Source organism: Gavialis gangeticus, unplaced genomic scaffold (genome assembly GCF_001723915.1).
Source record: "Gavialis gangeticus isolate Ggan-Ray unplaced genomic scaffold, GavGan_comp1, whole genome shotgun sequence".
Classification (NCBI taxonomy): domain Eukaryota; kingdom Metazoa; phylum Chordata; order Crocodylia; family Gavialidae; genus Gavialis; species Gavialis gangeticus.
The window spans coordinates 46,119,724-46,145,511 of NW_017729030.1; the positions used below are offsets into that span (position 1 = coordinate 46,119,724).

Consider the following 25,788-nt stretch of genomic DNA (forward strand, 5'->3'; position numbering starts at 1 on the left):
TCCTACATCAGTGCTTTACTCTCTTTTTATAGTCAAACCTTTATTTTCCAAATTCATAACCAAAATAGACTTTGCTGCAACTTAAGCTACTTGATCTTGCTGTATTAGAAGATGAACATGCACAAGATGAGCACAGACAAATTAGAAGCATAGACAAATAATTCTCAGTTTGCGAGTCATTCTGCTATCTGACATTCAATATTCATGGTTTGGGATTGGTCACCTACGTCAGAATATTTTGGGGGGTTGCTGAATGGGTGAAAAGCATTTGAAGCACTCTGATAACAAACAATAAGGACCAAATAATGAACAGCAAGTACTCTGATAGTACACAACTTCTCACAAAAGGTCACACAAAGTACAGCCACTACACAAACATTTGTAAAAAGTGCCAGTCACACAAATATTTGGAAAGATCAAATAAAATAGGATTTAAACATGGATGACCTGAACTGCTGGCTGAGAATGAACAAATATTTGTGAAGGCCATTTCTACAGCATTTAGCTAGCACCATTTGTTACCCTGTATAGCACTAATCTAGTAAAGACACTTAAACACATGCTTAATGTTCAATTAATCCAACTTGACAATGATATTTATTTAACCGAAGTAAAATCTGCAGAATATTTCTATCATACATCAAACAAAACCAGGTGATGGATGATTCTTCAACAGTTTAGATTTTATTATTCTTCTGAGGAAAGATAGCTATAACTGCAATACTTAGTAAAACATAATTGTTGTAATTATCTTATCCATAACTTAGAATATGTACAAATAAGAAAAAACATATCAGCCATTTATTAAGCACCTGGAAGAAAGTGGGGAACTTTTCCAACCAGCCTTCTCCAAGGGTGGATCCACATGGGACATTGTGGCACAATCACATCCCTTCCCTTTGGCTGTGCTACATGCGATCTCTCAGCATGGGGTTTGGCCAGAGCCCACTGGGTGAATGTTGCAGTTACCATTTGTCTTTTCCCCAGCTGCTGAATTCAGCAGGGAAGGGAAGAAAGGTAAGCACTAGCAGCGTTCACTCCCAGGATTTCAGAACCACATGAAAGCAGGACTCTGACCAGACTCCACCCCAAGGACCTGGTGAGGTCAGAGCTCACTGCTTATGCAGGAGCCGGCAGTAGCCAGAGAGCTCAGAGCTCAGTGCACATGCATTGCACAGACAAAGTTGCGGGGTGGGGAGAGGAAGGTAGGCAGGACTTGTGCCACTTACCCAGTTCCTGGACCTGCTATTTTCTGTCTATATTCTGAGTGGGAGTTTTTTCCTGTGTTGTCAACAACAAGTACCCCTTTCACTTCAGTAGTACAATTCTGGGCCTTTTTCTCCCTTCCCTTGATGTAAGTAAGTGAAATGATTTTATTTTTTCATCGCTGTAGATTGCTGAGTATTAATTATAATCTGATATCACTCAAATTCATAATATATAGTAGGAAGATACGATGGCACATACCAAAACAGTACAAAATTGGTCAGTTGTCAGTCTTATTTCAAATTTTGCTTCTTTGTGATTTGCCTTTTCTGGGCACTTCAGTGGCTGCCATTACTCAAACATCTGAGTGCCGCATCACATAACACCTCTGTGTGGTAAGGAAATGCTATTATTCCTGTTTTAGAGATGGGGAGCTGAGGTTCAGGGAAACCAGAAGCGGTGTAGTATTTATATATAAAAATATCTTATTCAGAACTTCCCTTTTCTGTAGTTCATTGAGTAGAAGACAAGCTATATACAAAAAAATTGGGATTAACATGTTCCAGGCTTTTGTGCAGGTATATTGATGGGAGCAAGGTGCACATAAAGTTATACTTGCACCTCTTTTGGACTTCACTGAGGGTACAAACAAATATTCAAGGAGGTTATATCAAGTCAAAAATGGTCACCTTATCTAAGGTAAGTTGGGATGGGGGGCTAGTGGATGGGCTTGAGGAATCAGGGGATCAGAAGTGTTCGGTGTGGGGCTAGCAGGGCCTATGGGAGGATCTGGGAGACTTGGAGGGGCAAATGGGGTCCATGGAGGAGGGCCAGGGGGGCTAACATAGTTCACCATGGGGAACTGAACATCTGGGGGGCAAAATAGGACCTTTGGGGGGGCGGGTGGACTCTGGGAGGGTTTTGGTGGGATCAGAGGGACCAGCAGGGTCTGGGGAGGGGGTGGGGCTTGAGGAGAAGGGTAGCTCTTTCCCTCCTGGGAGCAGGGGCTATTTTTCATCCCCAGATGAACCCCCCCAGCATTGCACTCTCCACTTCTCCCACCCCAACATAATTTCTTGGCTCCCCGCACCAGCTAATGCCAGTAAAACCAGCACTGGGAACATCTTGCAGGATGAGGAATTTGGCAGGCTCAGTGGGGCTGGTTGATCCATGGTGAGGGCTATTCATCTAGGGTGGGGCCCAAAAAATAGGCCAGTGCCAGGGGGGCAGGTAGGCAAAGTGGAGCCTCCACACTGGGGCTAGTGGCTGGGCTTTCCCAGTCCTGGCACTGCTGTGAGAATTGTACAGAAATTCAGTTAAATTGGTTTCGCCGGACCCAGTCTAAGTTGGACTACCTCCAGGTTACAGTTAATTTAGATTGGGTGGACTATCTTTAAACTAATCTAAACTTTCTGAATTGTGTACAGTTTTCACTTAGATCAGCTTAACTAGAGCTCTAGGTCTAAGGTCCACGCCTGGGCAAACTAAGTTAGATGAGGGGGCCATTTTTAACACGATCTAACTTCCCCCCACCCTTCCTGAATGTCTGTGGGTGCATCTACACATGACGCTACATCACCGTAGCAATGTGCTACAGCAACCTAGTGTTAGCAGGCTCAAACTGTTACACTGAAGCTCTGTCACTGTAGCAATGCACTCCCGCACTATAATGCATTGCTACAGTGACGTAGTGGCTAAAAATAACTGTGCGCCACCAGCACGACGCAGTACAGGCTGTTACTGCACTGTCATTTAGTATTTCCAGAAGAAAGTACTAAATAATGGCACGGCAACAATGGCGCCATAGGGGCCTATCTAGTTGTGCCCTGTAGAAGCGGGAATATCCTAGTCTCTACACTCAGGATAGCACAAGTGCTGCATCATCTATAACACTTTCCTTCTGGTTATGTGCAGTGCTGCAAGCCACCTCAAAGGAAGGGGAGAGGGACAAAGAAAAGGAAGAGACATAATAGCCTTGCATGCTGGGGACCTGGGAGAGACACTGTGCCTCCACCATTCCTGCGGACAATGATACAAGTCCATATTGATTCCAGCCTGTGCTTCAGTGTTGTGGTTCAGCTATTGGAAAACAGTACATGTGCCTACACATGGATGTTATTAGGGTACCTTTACATTGTGGACTGCAGTGTAGGCCAGATGTACAAGCTAGAGCTTTTAGAGATAACTCAGGTCCCAGATGCATCTAGTTGTGATAACATGAAGTGCTGCAGAAACTAAATTACACTGCTTCTTGGCACAGTAAACTAGGATATGAATTTACAATGTAATAGCGATTCTGCTTTACCTCTTCATGTGAACCTACTGTAGTTTATGTGCAAGGTAGCTTCCTGCATTGCTAAGATGTATGGTGTCTATACGGGGATTTTGTACAGAGTAACTAGTGGGCTGTAAATTCTCAGCCAAGCTACAACACAGTAATTTCCTTTTGAAGACATCCCTATATTAGGGGACTTGGCTTTTTAACAATGTCACAGTGGAGTAGGAACAGAAGGAAATGGATAAGGGAAGATTAATAGTAGCCAGCAACAATTAACCTCTGTTAATTATTGCGTCTAGCTTTATTGATTCACAAAATGTCCTGTTAAAGGAGTTTACACAACTGAGTGTGCCATTTTCTCTGATTAAGCAGATTTCCCGGAAGATTCAGTCATATTCATTCTTTTTGTAGGAGGTATTAAATTGCTCTGAACTGAGAGGAATTTCATTTCATTTCTCCATCTAAAAATGACACAAAGGAAAAAGAGAAACATGAAAAATGTACATGAATTAAGAGTAAGATGGTAAATGCAGAAATTGTACTGTATAATATTGTTATATAAATAGCAGGGACTATAAAACATGGTTTGTAAATGAACCTGGTTTCCAGAATTCATAGTGTTTCATGGTTTAATGCTATACCAATAGGCATGGACTGAGTTTTATTTGAAGATTTTCTCAGTCCAGAACTCAAAATGATATTTTTTGGGCAGGAGACTAGTTTGGAGGAAACTGAAGGAGTGCTGGTTTAGACCCTGTGAAGCACAGTATCAGAGACTAAAGCATAACAGCTATTATCACATACCCCTTTCACACACAGTCTTTTAGAACCAAGGATACCAAGAATACACTACCTGATTTTGAGGCTGGCATTTCAATAGTTTTTAACGGAATGCTTGAATCGTCTCTGCTTGTATCTCCTCTTTTGAGGTTAAATTGATCTTTCTGTGCAGGAAATACAATTATGTTAACACAGGTACTGTATATACCTAAGAACCATGGTAATGACGCTGTTAGCATCAGCAGCAGATAAAATCTTGTTCTTATTTTTTAATCTATATAATCTGTTTCATATAGCCATCTGCTTCTGTTGCACCCTATTTTAAGTGCTTAATGCCTGAACATATTAGTAAGCCTTAGTTCTTTTTAAGCGATAAGACTGCAGGGAAAGGCCTGAACTTTTTCTGTGTCAACAATATTAATATACAATAAATTGCAGTGTATTATCCTCAAAGTATTATAGCACTCAGGCTAAACTGAATGTGCTAGATTCATTTAGAATATATCTCTACCCCACTTCTCCAGTGCTTATGTGGTGTGCCACACTCAAGTATACCCTGATCTTCTGCTCCCACTCCATGTATACCTAATCTGGGAATGAGGCAGTGAATCTTCCCCAACCCCCACCCTCTCCTCTGCCCCCCAAGACTCTCTCTAACATGCTGGTGACAGAGATCTTGATGGCAAGAGAAGGGGTGTGGGTTCTCCCTAGATCAGATTAAGCATTTAATTTCCAAGTGCGGTACATGCAGAGGGGGAGTGGATAGATGAAGAATCTTAATGTGTGACAACCCAAGAATCAGCAGGGGAGTAGTGCAGACATCACCACAGGGTCTGTGATGTTTTCACAGACAGTTTTCTGCCAGTGCATGGTTGCTGGTGACAGAATGGAGAAGGAGACAGATCAGGTGATCAAGGTAGTTGGGGATAATATGCTGATTAAGAGTAACAAAATTAAAAGTGCGGTTCGATGACAGAAATCCCCAAAGGAGAGCAAATTGTAAGTAAAACCTTTTTCAAATGAAAAGGAACATTGAAAACTTGAGAGAGTATTGAAGGAACTGATAAGCTACTGAGAATAACAAATATTGTGACCATTAGTTTAGACTTACCTTTAGCTTCATCCAGATGTAACAAAGACAGAACGTGAGAGCAAGAAGAAGGATTACAAAGACAATGATGAGTATCATCACTAAAAGAGCAAAGCAAACAAACAGTAGCAGTTATCTGCATGGTATGGTATTATAAGTTATCAAGAAAGAGACAGAGAATACATACCTATGGTGGTGAGATGATAGTACAACAGGGAAACATTATTATATAGTACACTAAAAACCTTTTCTTGTGCTTTGAAATAAAAATGCACTACATCAAAATCTGATGAGTGTAAAAAATGAGTCATGTATATGGTATTTCATTTCTGTAACTGACTTTGTTGACAATGCAATGTAATTTTCTTACAGCTTAAACTTTTAGCGAATCAACCTAGAATCACCAAATTTTCACACCCTCTAAGTATCTGTTGAACATCATGGTAGTTAGCCTAAACCAGGGCTGTTCAACTTCTGAGTAGCTGGGGGCCACATCCCCGCTCCCCTCCCCCCCTTGGCCACATGCTGTGTGTGCCACAGGCCATGCCATGTGGCCATTCCTGCCATGGGTATCCCCACGTTGCATTGTGAGGAGGGCTAGTAGGGGGTGCTCTGGTGCTGAGCTGCCCACCTCACTGCACCTGACCAAAACCAAGCTTCAGATGCCTCCCAAAGGGTGCCAACTTCTAGGCAACCCCTTTCCTGGAGCACACCCACAAGCCTGGGGTAATTGCTGCCACCACCCAAGCTCTGGTCTCTGTTAGGGCTCTGTGCCGCTCAGGGTACACAGGCCCTGTAGACCTAGGGGTTGCTTAACCCTAGCAGGATATATCTGGGTGCTTCTTATAGCCTGAAGCATAGAAAGTAGCCTCCCTTAGTTGAGCAAAGGGAACAAAAAGGCTTGCTTGATCTCTTTCAAACATTTACTGCCAGGCTTCCTATGATACATAGCTTTATTGCTTGGAGAGGGAAGGCATAGGGAAGGACTACAGACCAAAAAAGAATTTTGAAAGAAAACAGCCCTGAGCAAAACAGTATAAGGGGCTTGTTGGCTCTTTTAATACCCATCTAGAACACTTAGATTTAAGTTACTGGCTATAATTCAGATATGTTACTCACAGCAACGTCCAGAGGATTCTGGAGGTACCCAGCTTGATTCTGTGTTCAAAAGGATTTCTACCTCCACCAACATAGTAGCCCTACCGACCTTATCACCTGGACCCAGTCAGGGATGGCTGTTATGTGATGCCAACCAATCAATTTGAAAAAACATCAGCATTACCTATTGGAGTGACATTGGCTTAAGCCTAGCCCCCATGTCATGTGGTCAGAACTCAGAACAATGGAGAGGCTAGATGCACCTCCCCCTACCTGAGCCAGGTCACATATGCAGCAACCTGGTAGCCAAGGCAACCAGGTTGACAGACATGTGAAAAGACAAAGAAAGAGAAAAAAGAAAAGAAACGTAAGTGAGGGAGCGGAGCCACAGGCTCTAGAAGTTTTTTGTCACACGCTGCACCAGTACCCCTGTGCTATGTGGGCATCCCCCACTGCGCAGCACAAATCCTACCCCACCACACCAGAGTCCTGGTCATGGGCTCCTTTAACCCTACAGACCATACCATGCCACCCTGCCCCCAGGGGCAGGAACAGGTAGCAAAGCTGGAGGACAGAGGCAGAGCCTGGAGACTCTGGTAGTACCATCAGGAGAGCAATGGGAGGAGCAATGCCTAAAATGGGAGCCCGAGTACTGCCTGTGGCCTTCCGGCTGTCAGACAGTCCTGCTCTGAAGAATACATTGCTGCTTTATATGAGAGTACTTCCACTTTTTTGCCCTGTCACCAGAAATTTTGCAGAACATGGTGACTTGTGCAGTTTTGTCAAGAGCTTGTGAGCTCCATCTTGGATGTGTACAGACTGCTTCAAAGCCAAGGTAGACTCAACGTTATAGGCCTTTTGAAGCAATACTGCTTGAATTCAACAATAACTTGATAGAGTTTTTGTTTAGTTTTTTCTTTATATTTCCTTTCAGTCAGGAGACTGATAGATCAGATATAATAATGTGAGTGGAAGTATTTTGTAACAGTCTTACATCTAAGGAAACAGCTTGCCATTAAATTTAGGTGAACAGTTTAAAAATAATATAAACCCAGCACTCCTTTTTCTGTTTCTACAGTTGAAGTCAAATCTTTGGATGGAATTTCTCCCTTTCCCCATTTGATTTCCAGCTGGTATGGAACAAAGACATTGAAATACTAGAAATAAAAAATACTTATTCTTATTAGACTTAAAACCCTAAAATATCAGGTAATCATAGGGCTAATGCCTGATCTACCTGGTGCTTATCTGAACCAAATTCAAATACACATTTTCCATGCTTCCCTTATCATGATTTGTGATACCTTACCATTCAAGAGATAAACTTATGAAGTGTTGGGTGTTTTGGATGATCAGCACAACCTACTGAGATCTGAACACCCAAAACCCATTGCAGCAAACATTTCTTTAAAAAAACAAAAAAGGAAAGAAATCATGTCATGTAATGAAATCATGTAACATCAACTGAATTATAAGTATTTGTCTTCTCAATAAAATGTCCCAAAAGTAACCACAAAAATGGTAAAGTATGTTAAAACAGAGGTTCATGATTCCTTCCCAAAATCATTCCTCTGTTATTTTGTGAGCCTTACTATGGAAAAGCTGAAGAAACCCTGTTTAAGGCATGTGTACGTGCAGCACCACAGGAAACAGTTCTCTTTTCAGAGGAAAATGAAAAAACATGATGCATCAGAAAATACACATTGATAATTATTCCTAGCCACTAAAACACAGAGTACATTTATAAAAGCTACATTTTTTCCCCTTTGTTTCATGTCTTCTGGCTAGTGACCATAGTATATTCCATCTATATCCCAAATCTTAGCAAAGAGTCATTATAATTAGGGGTCTACCCAATTCAAGATAGTGGCCAGCCAATTTCAAGGGCAGCTATTTTCATGGGCTTATAGTTGTGGGGTGCCCCCATTCCTCTGATTGGCCGAGGGGCCCTGGTGACACCACCCCCTACCACTGACTGGTGGAAAGGGCTGTCTGCCATGCAGACCCACTCCTCACTGAAGGGCCACATGACAGGAAGCCCTCTCAGTCAATCAGTGGCAAGGGTTGGGGTGTAGCCATCTCGTCTGCTTGTTTTCATGTAGGCAGCCCTGTTTATGCCAGGCTGTGTAGCTGGGAGGACTTCTGGTTCCCAATGGGGAGTCAGCACTTTATTTTTAGTGAGGTCCCCTGCCCCCCCCCCCAATTTTGCGGAGATTGCCCTATTTCAGGAATCTGCAAAATTGCAATTTGAGTAGGTCCCTAATTATAAGCCTATTTCACAGATGCAGATTTATTTCAGGCTAATGTAGGCATTCAGTATATTCTTCAAAACTATCCATGGGAAAAGAAAAAATGCTTCACAACTCAGAAAAGAGAGACAAAGAAGAGGTAGGGAGAAAGGACAATGGGTGATTTGTTGGTAAGTAGAAAAATATACATTAAAAGTTATTGACCTACCTAGATTAGAGTGTTGTCTTGCCTCTGTGAAAAAATAGAGATAAAAGTATAATAACTAGAAATACTTTAAAGCTGGAGACCTTGCCTTTTGGTAAGTTTTTTATGCATTATGGGTACAACCAGAAGTAAATCACAATTTGCAAGTTATTATTTGTTAATGTTAGTAATTATGCAGCTATTAATTATGTCTGTGTCTTCACTCTGACTACCTTCCTTGCATGCTGCTGCTTATTTACTCTGTCTCAATCTGGTTTTCATTTTATTATGTAAAATTGTTGTGCCAGGAACTGCCTCCTATGTTTATATGACACTTAACACAACTGAGCCCCAGCCAAGCTAGTTGCTTTCAGCTGATCTTACCACTCTGGTGATTGCACAGATGGGAAGGAACAGGAAAGGCTGCTGCTAAATTTCACTTCCTCCTTCCTCTATACTTGCATCCACCTTTGACACTTGGCAAGTCTGTGTAAGGAGTCCTAATGGCTTCATCCTTTATGTCTTACTCTAGGCAGTTTCAGGGCAGGATTTCTCTCTCCCTGTGTGATATTTGCCAATTATGGCCCATTTGGGGGTTTTTTTTGTATTTTTTAAAATTTTTGGTAATTTCTTCTAAAATTAATGAATTTAAACCTTTTCTAGAGCTTGTCAAAATCACAAATAGAAAAAGAAAAAAGTGTAAATGTTTCTATTTTTCATCCATGTTTTTGTGTTTAAGAAATGTCTCCCTTCAATTTCAAATGAATACCACTTAGAGTTTGCAATACTGTTTTTATCTCCTTGCAACAAAACTTAAAACTGGAATTTGGTAGATATTCCCACAAACTAAGACTGGCCCAGGGGTTACTGAGTCCCTAAAAGTAAATTTCATAGCTGATTATTAGGGCTGTGCGAAGCTTCAGATCCTGATTCAATTCAGCAAAGATATGGCCCAATTCAGTGGCCAAATCTCCAAATCTGAATCAAATCAGAGGACACTTTAAACTTCCTGAATCAAATCGGAGACCTCCGAATCAATTTGGAGAGATTCGGAAAGATTCGGACATAGAGACAGCTTTAAATGTTTTTTCTGCATACCTCTAGGTAGCAGGGGCTCGTGAATGCTATGATGCTGGGGTGGATGGAGTGTACCACAGAAGCACAGGGGGCTCCCAAGTGCGCTCAGCAGCAGACCTGGAAGTCGACCAGAAGCACTTCTGGTCCACTTCTGGGTCCACCAGGGAGTGCACAGGGGGACCCCCCTGTACTCCCCCGGCTCAGTGACTGGTGCCTCCTGCATCTGGGCGGGGGTACCCAGGGTCCCCCTGAGGCAGGGACGCATGGAGGGCCCCCAGCACACTCCCTGGCAGACCCAGAAGTGGACTGAAAGTACTTCTAGTCCACTTCCGGGTTCAGTGCCAAGCACATGGAGGGCCCCCTGCACTCCCACAGGATGCTCCATGTGCCCCAGCATCGCAGTAATCACAAGCTGCGTCTGGTACTACAAGGTATGTAGAAAAAACTTTTAAAGCAGTGTCTATGTCCGAATCGCTGATTCTTCAAATCAGCGTTGAATCTTCAGATTCTGATTTGGCCAGATTGAATCAGGGACAGTGATCCTAATCAACGAATTGAATCACTGTCCCTAATTCAGGCCGAATCCAAATCCAGTAGGGCCTGCTTTGCACATCTCTACTTATTATTACTTGTACTTCTTATCTCTTAGGGCCACATCGGGTTCTTTTTGTTACTGCTCAGAGGGTTCTTTCTGCTTTTAATCACTTATTGCCTAGTGTTGAATGTGCAAAGTATGCTGGGAACCAGGGACTGGAACTCAGAACTTACCTTTCCTCCCTGAGTGGCCTAAACTCTGAAATACTAATCAGGGTACTTCTTGCTTGCACATTTGCTCTCTCTGGTCCCATACCTCTTGCAGTCTTGGCTTCCCAGAAGTCTAGCTAAAACTGGAAGGGGGTAGATGGCTCACTTCCCCAGTATTTTTCCAGCAGCTGATGCTTAGGGTGGTTTCCTGGGAAGTGAGGGCTGTGGAAGGCTTAAAACTCAGGTCTCCCATTTCTATGTGCCTTAACTTACTCTACTGATTTCTCTTGATGTTTGTAATTCTGTCTTTACTTCCTTAAAACAAACCTAAAACTTGGACTTGGGCTTTCAAACTTCATGGTTATTGCTTAGATAGCTCTTGTATTTTAGGACCACCAAGGACTATCCTTATTACTGTGTTTGTTCTATTAATACTTGGAGATGTTTGTTCTTCCTTACCTGGGGGTTCTGCAGTGGGTGTGTCTGTCCTGATGGGTCCTAGAGTTTCCCTGGTCATCCTGATTTCATGTCTGCTAGTCATCTCAGGTACTTGTGTGGGTTCAGCGATCATGTTCACATGCCTGTGTTCAGTGTGATTTTCTGGGAACTCTAGTTCTGTTTGGTACATTTAATTAATTTAAGTTAAATTTAAATACAACATCACAATGAATTAAAAGTGCAGCAGGAAATGTTATTTAGTAAAGTTGACAGACTACATGATCCTGCTTTGCATGACACTTTGCATGTCTTATGATTCCTATGGCCTTTATCCTCCCTTTATGAATCCTTGCTACATCCATTGTAATCTACATGACAAGGCCTGCAGGGCAGGATATGTTTCTTATTGTGAGGCACTGGGATTCAGTACCCCAACATGATGGGACTGTTCCTAAAGGTTGAACTGGGCAGAAAGTGCTATTCTCCAAAGCTCTGCCCATTGGATACCAAAAGAGCACAACATACATGTTAGATGGTACAGGTTCTTTAAGCATGATCAGGCAGCCTCTGAAGAGCTCCACTATATCCCAAGGCCTATAACGGGGTCAGACAGAAGGTTGACTGGGGGACAATGTCATCCAATGGCATTGTTCAGAAAGTTCAGTTAACTCCTACCCTTTGTTTGTCTTATGCTGGGTTGTGAAGAGAAATTTGAGCACGTGATCAGAACATTAGCATGGTGACGGCTGCCTGAGTTTGCCTAATATTGGGGAGGCTAACTGGCCTCACATTGGGCATGCTAACATACCACATTTATCTACTCTGAGAGTTGATCTGGGGAGGCCTGGACAAACTCTTAATTTGGATGTCCCTCTGGGCGCCCATTGCTCATCTCCAGCAGGGGAAAAAAATGATGATAATGCTTTATGTGCCTCCCTATTCATGATAATGAATGCATATGCCCCTCACAGGATATTGTGCAGTTCTTTGTCATGTAATTTTCCCTGCACCCTTTTTTGGGGGGGGCGGGGGGCAGGGTTGTTATATAGTTTATTTTAATACTTTTGTATGTTGTTTCTCCTGTTTCAATATTTTTTGCCTGTTTTATAAGTAAATTTGCTCTCTTTTGTAAGCTCCCCTGAGCCTTGAGTGGGGCAGCATATAAATCAAATAAATACATAAATAAAAATAAAGGATAAAGTTCCTTTTGAATTATCATCATTGAGTATCTGGCTACCTTCAGTTAAGTAGATGAAAGAGGCAGGGCATACCTCATAGAAATAGTTGTTCTGACTATCTGTGAACTTAGACCAATTTGCCTGCATCTATTCTACAACATGTATATTTTTAGACCATTATAAGGTAAGAAAACTGAAATTCTAGGGAACACTACCACACCTTCGGGGGGAGGGGGGGTATGGAAAAAGTGAGTCATCAGTCTGATGTGACCCAGCCAGTTTCAGTGTGGAGTAAAGGTATAAACTGCAATAACTGCTAAAATTGTGCTCATCACTCGCATTCTTACTCACCTGTCATATGAACGGGCATATATTCTTCATTCTGTTCTTGAGTTACATAAATAATGGGCCAGAGAGTTTGGTGTACAACTACCTATATTAGGTAAAATACCTTTAACATATGCTGCACTTGTGCTCTTGCCCCTGTTTTCACTGGCTAGATAGCAAGAGAGGCTGCAACCAACTGATCTGGGCAGCTAATAAATTCTGGGGTGTGTAGGGGTTCTCAGCTGGTGGCAAGCCAAGGTGTGGGGCTCCTAGGCCATCTTCAGCTCCAAATACAGGGAAACTTTGAGAATAGAGGGGAAGCATGGAAGTGAAAATCATGGCTGGAGCATGTACTGCTCGGACTATGCTGGAATGCAGGTCCTTAGGAACAGAGGCCAGCTGGCACAAGTTAGAACAGTCCCCAGGATGGCACTACTCTGTCCTGAGAATCAGAGAACAGTTCTCTGGCAACCATTTCCTCTCTACTACAGTGAACACAAAAGGAAGCCAAGTAAAGAACTGGGGACATGAATGGTGGCAAAACTGCAAACTTTCCCCATGGAGTGAACATCTAACAGCAGCCCCAGGAACCTCTGAGTGATCAAAGCTCTGCTTCTGCTTAAGTGGAATAGTTTTATGATTAAATTACTGGGCTGGGAATCAGTGGACCTGGTCTTTAGACCAGTGATTCTCAACAAGAGTGTCACGGCACCCTGGGGTTCCTTGTGATCCTTTTAAGGGTGCCATGGGGTTGCATGCAATGTTAGCACTGTTAGGTGTGCAAACATGACTGACACAATAAATCCAGAGATTCCCAATAGGAATCCATAGTGTTAAAAACATCCTTCCCTTTTGTCGTTTTCTGAGTTCTTTACAACAGAAGAATTGCTTTTTATTTTACCTTAGTAAAAAAACAAGTGAAAATGAAGAGGTGGCATTTTTCTAGGGGGCCTGGTGTCCCCCCAAGTCTATTCAGGGGTGCCTTGTGTCTAAAATGGTTGAGAGTCACTGCTTTAGACAAAACTCCTCTGGGTACATCTACACATATGCTTTACTGCAGAGCTGACTAATTAGCTCCCCAGGAAAGTGTCACCATCTACATGTGCTCCCATATTAGGGCACAGTAAAATAACTAACTCCACTGTAGGATAGTACTGTTTGGGACAAGTACTATCCTACAACAGAGTCATTTAGTGCACCAAAATACATGTGTAGACAGTGACCAGGGCTGGCTGGTACATGAAGGTGCTAAAATGCAGGGACTGCTTGCCAGCTACCCAACACTATAGCTCCCTCAAGCCCCAGCCAGCTCCTCCACCATCCAATATCTCCATCTGGAGCCTATGACTAACTCCCCAAGTCCCCTGCCAGCCCAGGGCTACTCCACCTCAGTTCAAACAGCTGTGGTCCCAGGCGCATGTGAAGACGCAGCACTTGGGAGTAGCTGACTCTGGTGCAAACTGTGCTGGAGTTTATTGCTTCGTGATCAATAGATGTGTAGATGCACCTTCTGTGCCTCAGTTTCCAACTCTGTTAAATGACCCAGTAATGCTTACCTCTATCTTAGGCACATTGTGCTGAAATAATGCTTGCAAATCTCTTTGAGAGCTTTGGATTGAAGGTGTGAAACAGACTCAAATCAACATCAGTGCCAGTAGAGAACTTGACACAGGGACCATATAAACAGGCAATATGGCTACAGTGTTCTAAGACTGCTAGAGTTCAATGCAACATCCAAAAGATTAGAGCTACCCTGAAGTACACCCCTGCTACAATGGCACTAAGGAATGCTTCTAAAGTGTCTGTATATCACAGAAAATGGATCCTGTGAAAATTCTACCCTGCTAGAAAAATCATTGTAATATCCCTTGGTCAATCCGGCAGTGAATGCTGAGCAGAAAAGACCCTCTAATACAGCAGTTTCCAACAAGGGTTCTTATAGTGGGGTGGATGAGTAGGAAACACATGTAATACTTTTATCTGTATGAGTTTATGCCTCTATCAGGAACAAACCAGCAACTTGTAGTAGGGAGAAGAGCAGAAATAACAGATGCTTCCTTTGCTCAGGGAATAGGAGGGGAAAGGGAGAGAATCCAGGCATGTGTGCAAACACACCTCTGCGCCTGCTGCAGATAAGACACAGAGGGCATCTTTAAAGCTCTGAGAGCTGCTCTAATTAAAGCACTTGCAGCATCTAATGTATTCAGCGTCCTGTGATTCAACTAAAGCTTGTTTGATGCACTTTAGTTAAAGTTCCCCCCACCACCATTTTGAAGCATGGGGACACTAAATATACGATGCAGATGCTGCTGGAGCTCACTAATTGGCATGATCCAGAAGACGCAAGTAATCGAGTCTGCTTCGACGTGCTGTACTTACAGCACATCAGAACAGAGTCCTTGCAAATCTACAGGCACCCAGAAACACGTTTTAACAAACCAAAATGAAACACAATACAAATGACCAGCCAACCTGTAGGAATTGAAAATGGGCTGTACTTTGGTAATGTGCTTGACTGTGAGGGCAATGCGTGCTCCGTGGTTGTCTCTGTGATGTTAATCTTCTCAGCTCTAGTTGATGTTGCTGAAGCATTCTGTTCTGTCTGGTTCACTGCATCTGTTGTCTGCGCAGCAACTTTGATACACACATTCTTAGATTTATCATTAAACCCTGAAAATGAAAATATTGCTGGTGAGGCAGATGGCACCATTTATTACAAAAGTTTACGTTATAGATTTTCATATTACAAGGTCCAATTTTTATTTGCTTAAACTTCGGCAAACTTTGGCAAACCGTTTGGACTGAAGTTGGTTATGCCAGGCACTTGCCTCAGCTTGACATTTTTGAACATTTGACATTAAATGGTTTGGTCATTTCCCAGAAAAAAAGTCAAGAAAAAATATATCAGTTTACATATGTTAAGTGCGCCTATGTTTTGGGGCAGGGATTTGAAATCTTTAAGGATCTGATGCTAATGTCAGGGGTATGCCTTTCATCTGTACATTCTACCTACATTTGGCTGAGTTATCAGCTAATACATATTTTTGTTTTTGCTTGCTCGGAGGAGTCTTGTTAGGTTTTGGTAACTAAGGTTGCTATTGATGCTCACTTTTTGTCCTTTGCTCTCTATGATGTAGAGTTTCCTCATCTGTATCACTAACTGCCATTCCTCACTTGGGACTTTGGTCACTGGTGCTTTAACAATCTTTATTCAACCCAGAGTAATTCTCAGTAGTCTCTCCCTCTATCTTTAATAATTCCTTCACTAAGGGCAGGTAAAGAAGAATGGCCACCCTTCTGGGTTTTACCTGGTAATCTGCTTCATCACCTTTCTTTAGAAGGTGCCTTCACCCAACTGGAGCTCTTTCATGAGTCTGTGTTCCCCATTCAGGCCATAGCAGAAGCATTCACAACTTGGTCCCTATCAGATTTCAATGATTCTGCCAATTCTGCTAAAACCTTTCATCAGCAATCTCAGAATGTATGTAATGTAAATTTCTAATTCGCAACACGTTGATCTGCTGTATCACAACCATGGGCCTTTTTCGGGGCCAGCACTGACAGTCATCTCTTTAAACATAGAGGGATTCACAAAGATGACTGTCAGTGCTGGCCCCGAAAAAGGCCTATGGTTGTGACACAGGACGTTAGACCGTCAAACAGGACATTTTTTCCCAGGATTTGCATCAACTACAATGGTTGTGTGCTCTGTCTCCAGGAGACACACAGAGGGCCACTGTTCCCTAGGATGAAATTAGCCCTAGAAAGGCTGCACTGGAAATACTTCAGCTCTATGTTCATAAAATCAGACTTTGTCATCAACACAACATCAATGGCAGAACAAAATGACATAGAAATCTTGACCATGAATATGGACAACATCTCAGTAACGTCCATTTATAAGCTTCAATGGAAGCATTTTACCTTGTAAACCCAGGAAACATAAACAATGAAAAAGCATGTGTGATCATTGGGGGCTTTAATAGCCACAGCATCATATGGGGTTACAGTAAAAATGATGAGAATGGCAACTTGGTTGAGATGTGGGCTGAGGCATACCACCTGAGCCTGATCTACAATTCAAAGCTATCTGGGTGACTAGCCCCTGATGGAGATGAAGCTATAATCCTGACCTCGCCTTTATTGATAGCAATATAGAAGTGCAAAAAAGACATTTTGGAACCCATTCCCCATACACAGCACAGATCAATTGCTGTCAGTATCACAGTAGCCATAACTCCATACATACCAATACATAGTCACTGTCATTTTAAGAAAGCAGACTGGAGAGGCTTTCCTGAAAACCTTGACAAAGAAGTGACACATCAAACTAGTCTCAGATAAGTATGACCTCTTCGTGAATGCACTGTGCAAATCTCTAAGAGGTATATACCTCAAGGATTCAGAACAGAGTATGTACCAGGGCTTACTCCCATACCAGAAGCTGAATACAAAAAATACCAGTAAATGCTTCAAAGAGATCCTTTCTCAGAAGAAGACACTACTGAGGCATGGAGAGTCCTAACTAACAAGCTCCAAGAAGAAATGTAAGGGAAATGGAAAGAATTGATCGAAGGAATAGATATGACCCACACTAGCAGGAAAGCATGGTTAACTGTTCACAAGCTGAGTTAACAACCCAAAGAAAGTACAGCAACACCATAACATCACAGCCAATCAGATGGCTCACCAATTTCTGCTCAATGGTAAAGCTATGGAAAAACAGTCTAAAATATGGATTACGCGGCAAACTGATATGAAGGAAAATCATTTTAGCATGCCATACACAATGGATGAACTTGATGGCAGAATAAGTCATTTGAAGAACAGCAAAGCACCTGGACTTGATGACATATGCATGGAGCACATCAAACACTTTGGTCCTGCAACCAAGTTATGCGTATTACACCTTTTTAACAATTGCTCATCAACCCTTAAAATACCTAAATTACAATGACAGGCCTGTGTAATATCTATATTAAATCCAGGGAAGGATGCCTCTGGCCCAGAGAACTTTAGGCTAGCATCACTTCTGTGCCATCTTTATAAGCTTTACCAAGGCCTTTTTCTCAATCACCTTTCACATCATATTGAACAGCATCTACTACCAGAACAAGCAGATTTAGACTAGGCAAGTCCTGCACTAGCCAAATACTAAACATCACCTAACATATAGGGACACAGACAGAAATGACAATTTTTGCCCAATTTGGCCACTGAAAGCAGTTTATAGCCATGACCAAACACAAGTGCATGGCTGCAGGCATCTTAAAAAATGGCCAATCGAGTGAAATTCTGGACATTTCAAGACAAAACATCTTCTGTATCTTCTGTCTGCACTGCAAAAGGTGGATGCGAGAAAGGGATGATAACAGGTATTGGGTTTGTAGACCTATCAGCAGCATATGACACAGTCAGCCACCAAAACCTGATTGCCAAAGTCTACAGTATGATGCACAACGACCACCTAGTACAGCCCATCCAGTCTCTTTTAGAGAATAGACATTTTTATGTAGAACTGTGCAAGAAATGGAGCCACAGTATTTGACGACAAAATGACCACAGTATTTGACCACACTATGAATATGAGCCGGCAGTGTGATGCTGTAGCCAGAAGGGCAAGTAATACTCTGGCATGCATCAATCGATGCATCTCCAGCAAAACCAAGAAGGTGATTCTTCCACTCCACTCAGCCCTGGTGAGGCCACAGCTGGGGTACTGTGTCCAGTTTTGGGCACCACACTTTAACAAGGATGTGGACAAGCTTGAGAGAGTCCAAAAAAGAGCCACCAGTATGATCAGAGTCTTAAAAGGCAAGCCATACAAAGAAAAGCTGAGGGATCTGGGACTTTTCAGTCTGAGAAAAAGAAGGCTGAGATGGGACCTGGTAGCAGCTTGCTGCTACACTCGTGGAGTACATCAAGGGCTCGGTGAGCAACTGTTCACCAGGACACCCAAGAAGAAAACCAGAAGTAATGGCCACAAACTCCTGGAAGACTGATTCAGGCTCAACATTAGGGTAGTCTTCTTCACAGTCACGGTGACCAGACTGTGGAATAAGTTCCCTCCATAGGTGGTGCAATCGCCTACCATGGAAACCTTCAAGAGGAGACTAGACAGTCACATTGCTGGGGTCACCTGACCCCAGTTGTCTTTCCTGCTTGGTGCAGGGGGCTGGACCCGATGATCTTCCAAGGTCCCTTTTGGCCTTACAATCTATGAATCTATGATCCGCTGCAGGGTAGCATGCTAGCACTGATCTTTTTTAGCACATATACCAATGACCAACCCATACAGAGTAATATGAGGAGCTTCATACATGCTGATGATCTATGCATCACACCACAAGAGAATGACTTTGCCACACTGTCAAGAAACAAACTGACATACTCACTGAGCAACTTCTTAGATTACTGTAGTCAGAACCAGCTTCATGCCAACCCAACCAAGATGCAGGTCACACCTTTTCACTTACACCATAGAGAATCCAAACAGAAATGAAACAATCTGGGATGGAATCCCACTGGGTGATCACCAGAACCCTGTGTACTTGGGGGTTACATCGGCCCAAACACTTGCCTTCAAAGCACGTGTAGAGAAGACAAAAGGGAAAGTCGGCGCCCACAACAACATACTTCAAAAGTTGGTCATCTCAAAGTGGGGAACTAACCCAGCTACATTACAAACAGGGTGGATAAAAATCAGTGATGGTTTTAAAAATTAAAAAAATCGGATTTTATGATTTAAATTGGATTTTTTGATTTAATCTTTTTTTTGTTTGTTAAGATGCTTTAAAAAAACCTATATAAAGATGGTGTTAATTTAAGATAGGTTAAAGCTCAAAGATATCATCATGGAATGGGGATTATAACTTTTAATGATATACTATTTGAGACAATATATTCACGTAACCTTTTTAGAAAAGTTTTCTAAATAAGTGACAACAGGCCATGGACTATATTAGGGGCCCAATTTTACAGTGGCTGCTCTATACATTAGTAAAGATTAAAGAAACCTTCTCTACCCCATGCGACTCAGTGCTCAGTCTAGAAGAATCCCATTAAGCATCTATGTGATACTTACTTTCAGTTCTCAAACTGTGGATTTGTGCAGAGGTAACATCCTTTTTAACAGCAGTATATGGAGATAAGAGAGAACAGATCTGATTACCTATCCTTCAGCCCTATTGTCTCTCTGCAAGTATTTTAAGTTTCTCGTGTTTACCTGGCTGAAATAATCTATTTATTTTTTGTTATAAACACATTTCACATTTATAATTAAAATAGTAAAAAATTCAAAAATACACACTTGTTTTGTTAAAATAATTATACATGTTTGCTGTTGAAGAAAAATATCTAAAATACGTAAGCTAGCTGTTTTAGTTGAATAAAACAATTTAAAAGTCTGTTGTTTTGATGATGGTTGTTGTCCTAATAAAGCGCGACAAAAATATCCCCCAAATATCCATGATTAATCCAGTGAATTGGAGATAGTTCAACCCCCAATGACTTCATAAGGCTTCAATTAGCTTTGGTAAATAAAATAACCAAATCATAATTTAGTTTTCTGATGTAGCTACAAAATTAAAATGAAAAAATATCAAAATAAACCACTGCTTTAAAATGCATAGCATGTACCTTCTACAAATGAAACCTAAATCTGTTGCTGAGTTGTGAATAATATGTATTAAGGTTATATCAAACAAGAAAGCACTTTTTGTAGAAAACAATGATTAAAACAGGGTTCCTGACCACTGATTTAAATCAAATCCACCCTGATTATGAACTACAGCTATTGCCTTGTGTTACTCCATTGCAGAGTATGCATGTACAGTATAGGAATGATCAGTTCATGCCAAGGAAATAGACCCAGTTTTAAATGACAGCTGTCATGAAATAACAGGATGGCTAAAGCCAACGCCAAGGGATAGCTTGTATTTACTGGCTGCTATTGTACTACCTGATATCAGAAGAAATGTAGTGAGTCAGAAAGAAAAAGTATGGAAGAATCCAGGCATCCACTCTATGTTCACACAGACATAACTATACGGCTTAAAATGCAAAAGAGTTTTGTGACCAGTGTTGCGCCATTGGACATGATGGCTAACAGGGCAGGACTGAGGTTATGGAAAGAAAGATTCCATGCAATCAGGTGCTCTGAAATGGACCTGAAACCCCAGGAGGACCTTCCAAGAAGGTTGGATCTGGACTGACCACAACATGATGCCTGAATCGCCTGTGCATGCAAACTGGAAGATCAAAAATAAACATGATCAAATGCAGCTACTCTAATGACATAAATATATGCAAGTGCAGTGAAGTGCAGACTATGGAGCACATGCTCATTTGCCAACTCATTGGTGAGACTTGTACAAAGGAGGACCTTGCTGCAGCAATAGAAAGAGCCATCACTTGTGCACAGTTCTGGAAAAAACATCTAGTTTATGACTAGGACACGAGAAGGGGAAGGGGAAGGGGAAAGGGAATGAGAAGGAGAAGGCCTGTCCATCCTAAAATTCTCTCTTTTCCAAGTGTGGTGCCTCCATAGACTTTTCTTCAGGGCTGGTGACCAAACTGCAAACTGTATTCACAATGCGGTGAATCTTCTTGAAGCTGGAACTGATACATCTTACATTTATTATTCACTGGATAAAATAGACACAGAGGAGTGAGGAAATGTCTGCCCCATTGAGAGCAAGGAATCAGGCTAAAACCCAGAGTTTCCTTCTCAAACAGCAAGTATCTCACTAAGCCACACACCTTCCAGCCTGGGCTCAGCCTCCCTTTCTGGACACAGTTATCTTCCTCTTCTGGCTGCCCAGGAGGCCAGCTTCAAAAGGAGGGTGGAAGGTGGGGCTCAAAAACTAAATGAACAAGAACAAAGATAATGAACATGAAGAAAGAGGCAGGATGGTTAATGAAGCTATGGGAAAGGAAACTGCCACAACCAAAGGAGAATAAAACATGCAGATTTCCATGTGCTCAAGCTGAGGGGAGCCAGAAAATTGAAATCCCAGAAGTCTGAGAACTAGAATATGAAATCCCAAGTCAAGCTGCAAGGACTCTTAACTCTACCAAGTAGGGAGTGACTGGACAATAGTGACTGCAGTACCTATATTTAAGATGGGGAAAATAAATGTTTGGGCAACTTCAGGCTTATTAGTCTGATCTCAGTTATATGGAATCTTGAGAACAAATTTTTGAAGGAAAGGATAATTAAAGATATGGAGATAAAGATAAAGGTGAAATGTTAAGACCAGTTTACCAATTGTTTTAGACTAATCTGATATCTGAATGATAAGTGATTTTCTAGACAAAGGAAACACAGGAGATTTAATCTGTCTGGTCTTCTGTGAGAAGCATTTAATACTGCCCTCCCTGTGGAAGATTTTCAGGTAAGCTGAAGATGTTGGCTTGTAAAAAAAGAACTGTAAGTTGGGTAAGGAACAAGCTAAAGAAGAGCAAAGAAAAGTACTAGGCGGGAGGGAGTTCCTTAGGGCTCATTCTTGGAACTGATCTTGTTTAATATTTTCATTAATGACCTTGGCACAAAAACCAGGACTGCGCTAATAAATTCGACTGATGTCACAAAATTGGGAAGCATCATTGATATATAAGATGACTGGGATATCATAGAGGAAGACCTGCATGATATTCAAGTCTGGAGTAACTGAAATGGCATGGAATATAAAATGAAAGATCGTGCTAGGGACTAAAAGCAAGGATTGGGGCTTTTTTGAAAAAGCCTATGCTGGAGTTTGGATTTAAACAATCACAGGTGAGAACTTTCTATTTCTTGACTGCTCTGAAAAAATTGCCATGGTGGATACCAAGTAAAGTTGCCAAACATGCACATTTCCACACATTATTCTACTCCTGGTGCTAGCCGTTTAGGTAATGATGATCGACTTATGTGGTGGTGAGGGTGGGAGGTCATTGTTAGAATGTGCTTTGAGTGTGCGAGTTACCCCCAGGTATGAGAAATCTGAGGATAAGGGAAAATGTCACGTGGAATGAATAAGACAGGGACAAGACATTTGCGAAGAGCTGACTTCAGAATTTCTGCATTATTTGAACATAGGTTTTGTCTGTAATGTCTTATGATTCCTAAACTCAAACAAAAAACACCCCAAATCCTACCATGTAGAGCCATAATGACACCCATGAAGGTTTTTAAAAGGGCTGGAAGCTTCTGATCCATAGCACCGACCTCTACCATGTGAGTTTATTATAGTTATTGATAATAGTTTCTCTCACCGTCCCTGCATCTTCTCTCTCCATATTTCTCTCCATGATATAACCTATCTCTGGCCCTCATCTGTTCAATATAATTCAGGCAGCATTATCTTTCTCTTCCATGCTGCGTGAATATCAGCAAGAAATTCTGAGAACATAGGAGAGAGAGTCTATCTGCTCTTTGTTCTGACACCATATTGCAGATCCTAGTGGACAAGAGGAACAACTGCTAGGTAAGTCCCTGGGATGGAGCATACCTAAGTAGGATCAAAACAGACTGCCCTTACTTTTTAAAGGCCAGGAGGCTTTGGGCTGCTCAATCCTGTTCACTTAACTCTGCTACTATTATTGAGAAGTGTTGGATTGAAGCAGGAAAAAAAGCCCAGGAGTAATAGGCTGACAAGGAAAGATGATAGATAGGTTGCTTTTATTATGAGTAAAATAGTTCACCAGCAGACTCTCTCTGTGCCCAAAAGCTTGCAAAGAACATTTTTTCCACCTGTTTAGTTGTTCTAATAAAAGATACCACCTCTACCCAAAGAACCTTGTCTGGTTTTTTCTATGACACTGAAAGTCTTTATCTTATCTTGCTCACCTTTGTGCTTTACATTTTGAATGATCTTTCCATTCATTTGTTATCAGTGATCACTGATTTATAATTGCCAAATTCAGCCTTCGTACCTTTTTAATCATATGCATATTTCCCATCTTCCACAAAGTAGCTGATTTAAAAAGTGCATCATTTTGTTAGTAGCACAGCCAGTTCCCATCCCACCACAGCCTTCATGACTCTGTTTTTTATAATTTTTTCAAGCACATCCCAGCTTCATAGGCAGTTCATCTGCTAGCAGTTGGGCAAGTATCTCTCCAACCACCTTAGGTGACACCAGGTCCCACCATCATTAGGTCATACAGTGTTGCAGAACCTTCTTTTGTTTAAAATAAAAGCTGTTTTTCCACAGAAATGCCCTTCACAGTTCTGGTACCTTCTGCTACATTTAGACACGCCAATCAGAATAAAATGGGTGGTTATTGGGTGGCGTTCTAGGGTGTTTCATAGTCTTTGCTGACTCGTGAAAATTACAAATTGCCTTTTGTTCACTAGGATGCATCTCAAGTTAGATAGTGGAAGTTAAGAAGACATTTCTTCTAGTGAAAACATGGATGCGGTACTACTCTTCCTGCTGTTGTTCAGAGGATGTGGAAAAGGAGGAGCAGGCTTGACTGGAATAAAGTGGAGTTGAGGCTGTGGGAGTGCTAAAGTTGCAGAAACCAGAGATGAGAAGTAGCAGAGGGACAGGAGATGTAGGAAGGAAGGGACAGAAATGGAGCAGATGAGAAGCAGGTGGAGGATATAGGATCATTTATGCAGTTAGTCAATCATTGGATAACAATTAGGAATTATCCTTGCACCAAGGATCAGAACCCAGGTTTGTCCTCTACCAGCTGAGTGCCCTCATCACTAGATGGCCTGTGGCTCATTTTCCTTTGGGTCACATGATTCTTGCATTTGTGGCTGCACAGTTACCCACCTTCAACAAGAGGGTTGAAACTGTACCCCTTCCCTGCTTCATCAATAGGCTGGAGGTCAGAGCATTGGGAAAGGGGAAGTGTGACTTAATCCCCTTTACCCAGATTTCCCACTTTCTGGATGAGTGCTCTGACCTATATGCTGCTAGGCAGAGGTAGATGGAGACATGCTGCTTCTGTTTTGTACTGAAATCAGTGCTGATGATGTGAGCCAGGTGTGCTGAGTGTGCATGCTGAATCAGGCCCTCTGGGGCAAAAGCAGAGCTTATGCATTTCCCTATTGCCATTATGGATTGCAACAGAGCAGTTAGGAATTAGGAGCTTTGCCACACAGACTGGATTGCTTCTGGACGTGGGCAAAAGCCCAGGTTTAGGTGACTAGGGATCTTTGCAGTCAAAATACAGAGGTATAAGTGGTTTATGGCTGCTAGAGCAAAGTTGAGCAGAATCATTTTAGAAACCTAAGGTGACTAGTCTATTGTCTTGTTGGGCACCTAGTGTACTGATATGGATCTGACCCTTTCTGCTTAAGTACCTGGCCTGTAAAATGGGTATAATAATACCACTTTTTTTTCAACACAGAATATAAACCCCTTATCTGAAAAGCACTGTGGTGATGATTGCCCTAAAACAAATCATGAAAAAAATCAGTCTGTATCCGCTGCAAGGATTGAACAGTGCAGGTTAAATGAAAGTGATGGTAACACACTAACTGAAGAAAATAAAAAGGAATATCAAACTGCTTGTTAGGAGAGAAAGTACATGTGATCATATAATTAAATGATGATCTGCTAAGGTCCCTCCTGACCTAAACATCTATGAATCTATAAAGACTGCATAAGGGAACATCAGAGCAGTCTCAGTTCCGGGATTTGCTAACTTTTGCATGCTTGCCTTTGCAATCTTAATGCTCTTGTTGGATGTAATTTCAGATGCACTGAACTGTAATAAAATGGTGTTGCATATTGTCATACTATTGATCTATGTACAGTTATGTCATATTTTTAGCACAGCTTACTCATGGCAATATCTCTTTGAAATATATGTGCGCTATATTATAAGAAACATTACAAGCTGGCAGTAAATTAAGCAGCAAGACAAGCAGCATGTGGTGGATTTTATCTAGCATCTACACAGAGTTTCTATTTTGGTGAATGCCATTTCTAAAGTTAGGCAAAGGCTAGAAAGTATTTCCCATAAAAAAGTAATCGTTTGCCTTGTGTAGTACTTTTTTCACCTGTAGATCTACCAACATAGTAGAGTCATCAGTGCTACAGAAACTCCTCAGCAAGTGTAGCAGATTAGCTAGAACTCAAGGCCTCTTATAATGTTAATCAAACATCCTTGCTGCATTTTACAAATGGCATAGTTAA

General features: G+C 41.8%; 1 protein-coding gene across 1 annotated transcript in view; it reads right to left on the bottom strand.

Moving 5' to 3' along the window:
- Window positions 1-2,916: 2,916 nt before the first annotated feature.
- LOC109301186 overlaps window positions 2,917-25,788 on the bottom strand; it is a 29,329-nt gene continuing 6,457 nt past the window's right edge. Inside the window, exons 2-7 of the mRNA XM_019522141.1 lie at window positions 15,122-15,319; window positions 11,166-11,321; window positions 8,910-8,933; window positions 5,376-5,455; window positions 4,338-4,428; window positions 2,917-3,945 (exon numbers count right to left, since the gene is read on the bottom strand). Of these exons, the coding sequence (XP_019377686.1) occupies window positions 3,929-3,945; window positions 4,338-4,428; window positions 5,376-5,455; window positions 8,910-8,933; window positions 11,166-11,321; window positions 15,122-15,319 (566 nt within the window). The 3' untranslated portion in view covers window positions 2,917-3,928. The remainder of the gene's footprint in view (window positions 3,946-4,337; window positions 4,429-5,375; window positions 5,456-8,909; window positions 8,934-11,165; window positions 11,322-15,121; window positions 15,320-25,788) is intronic.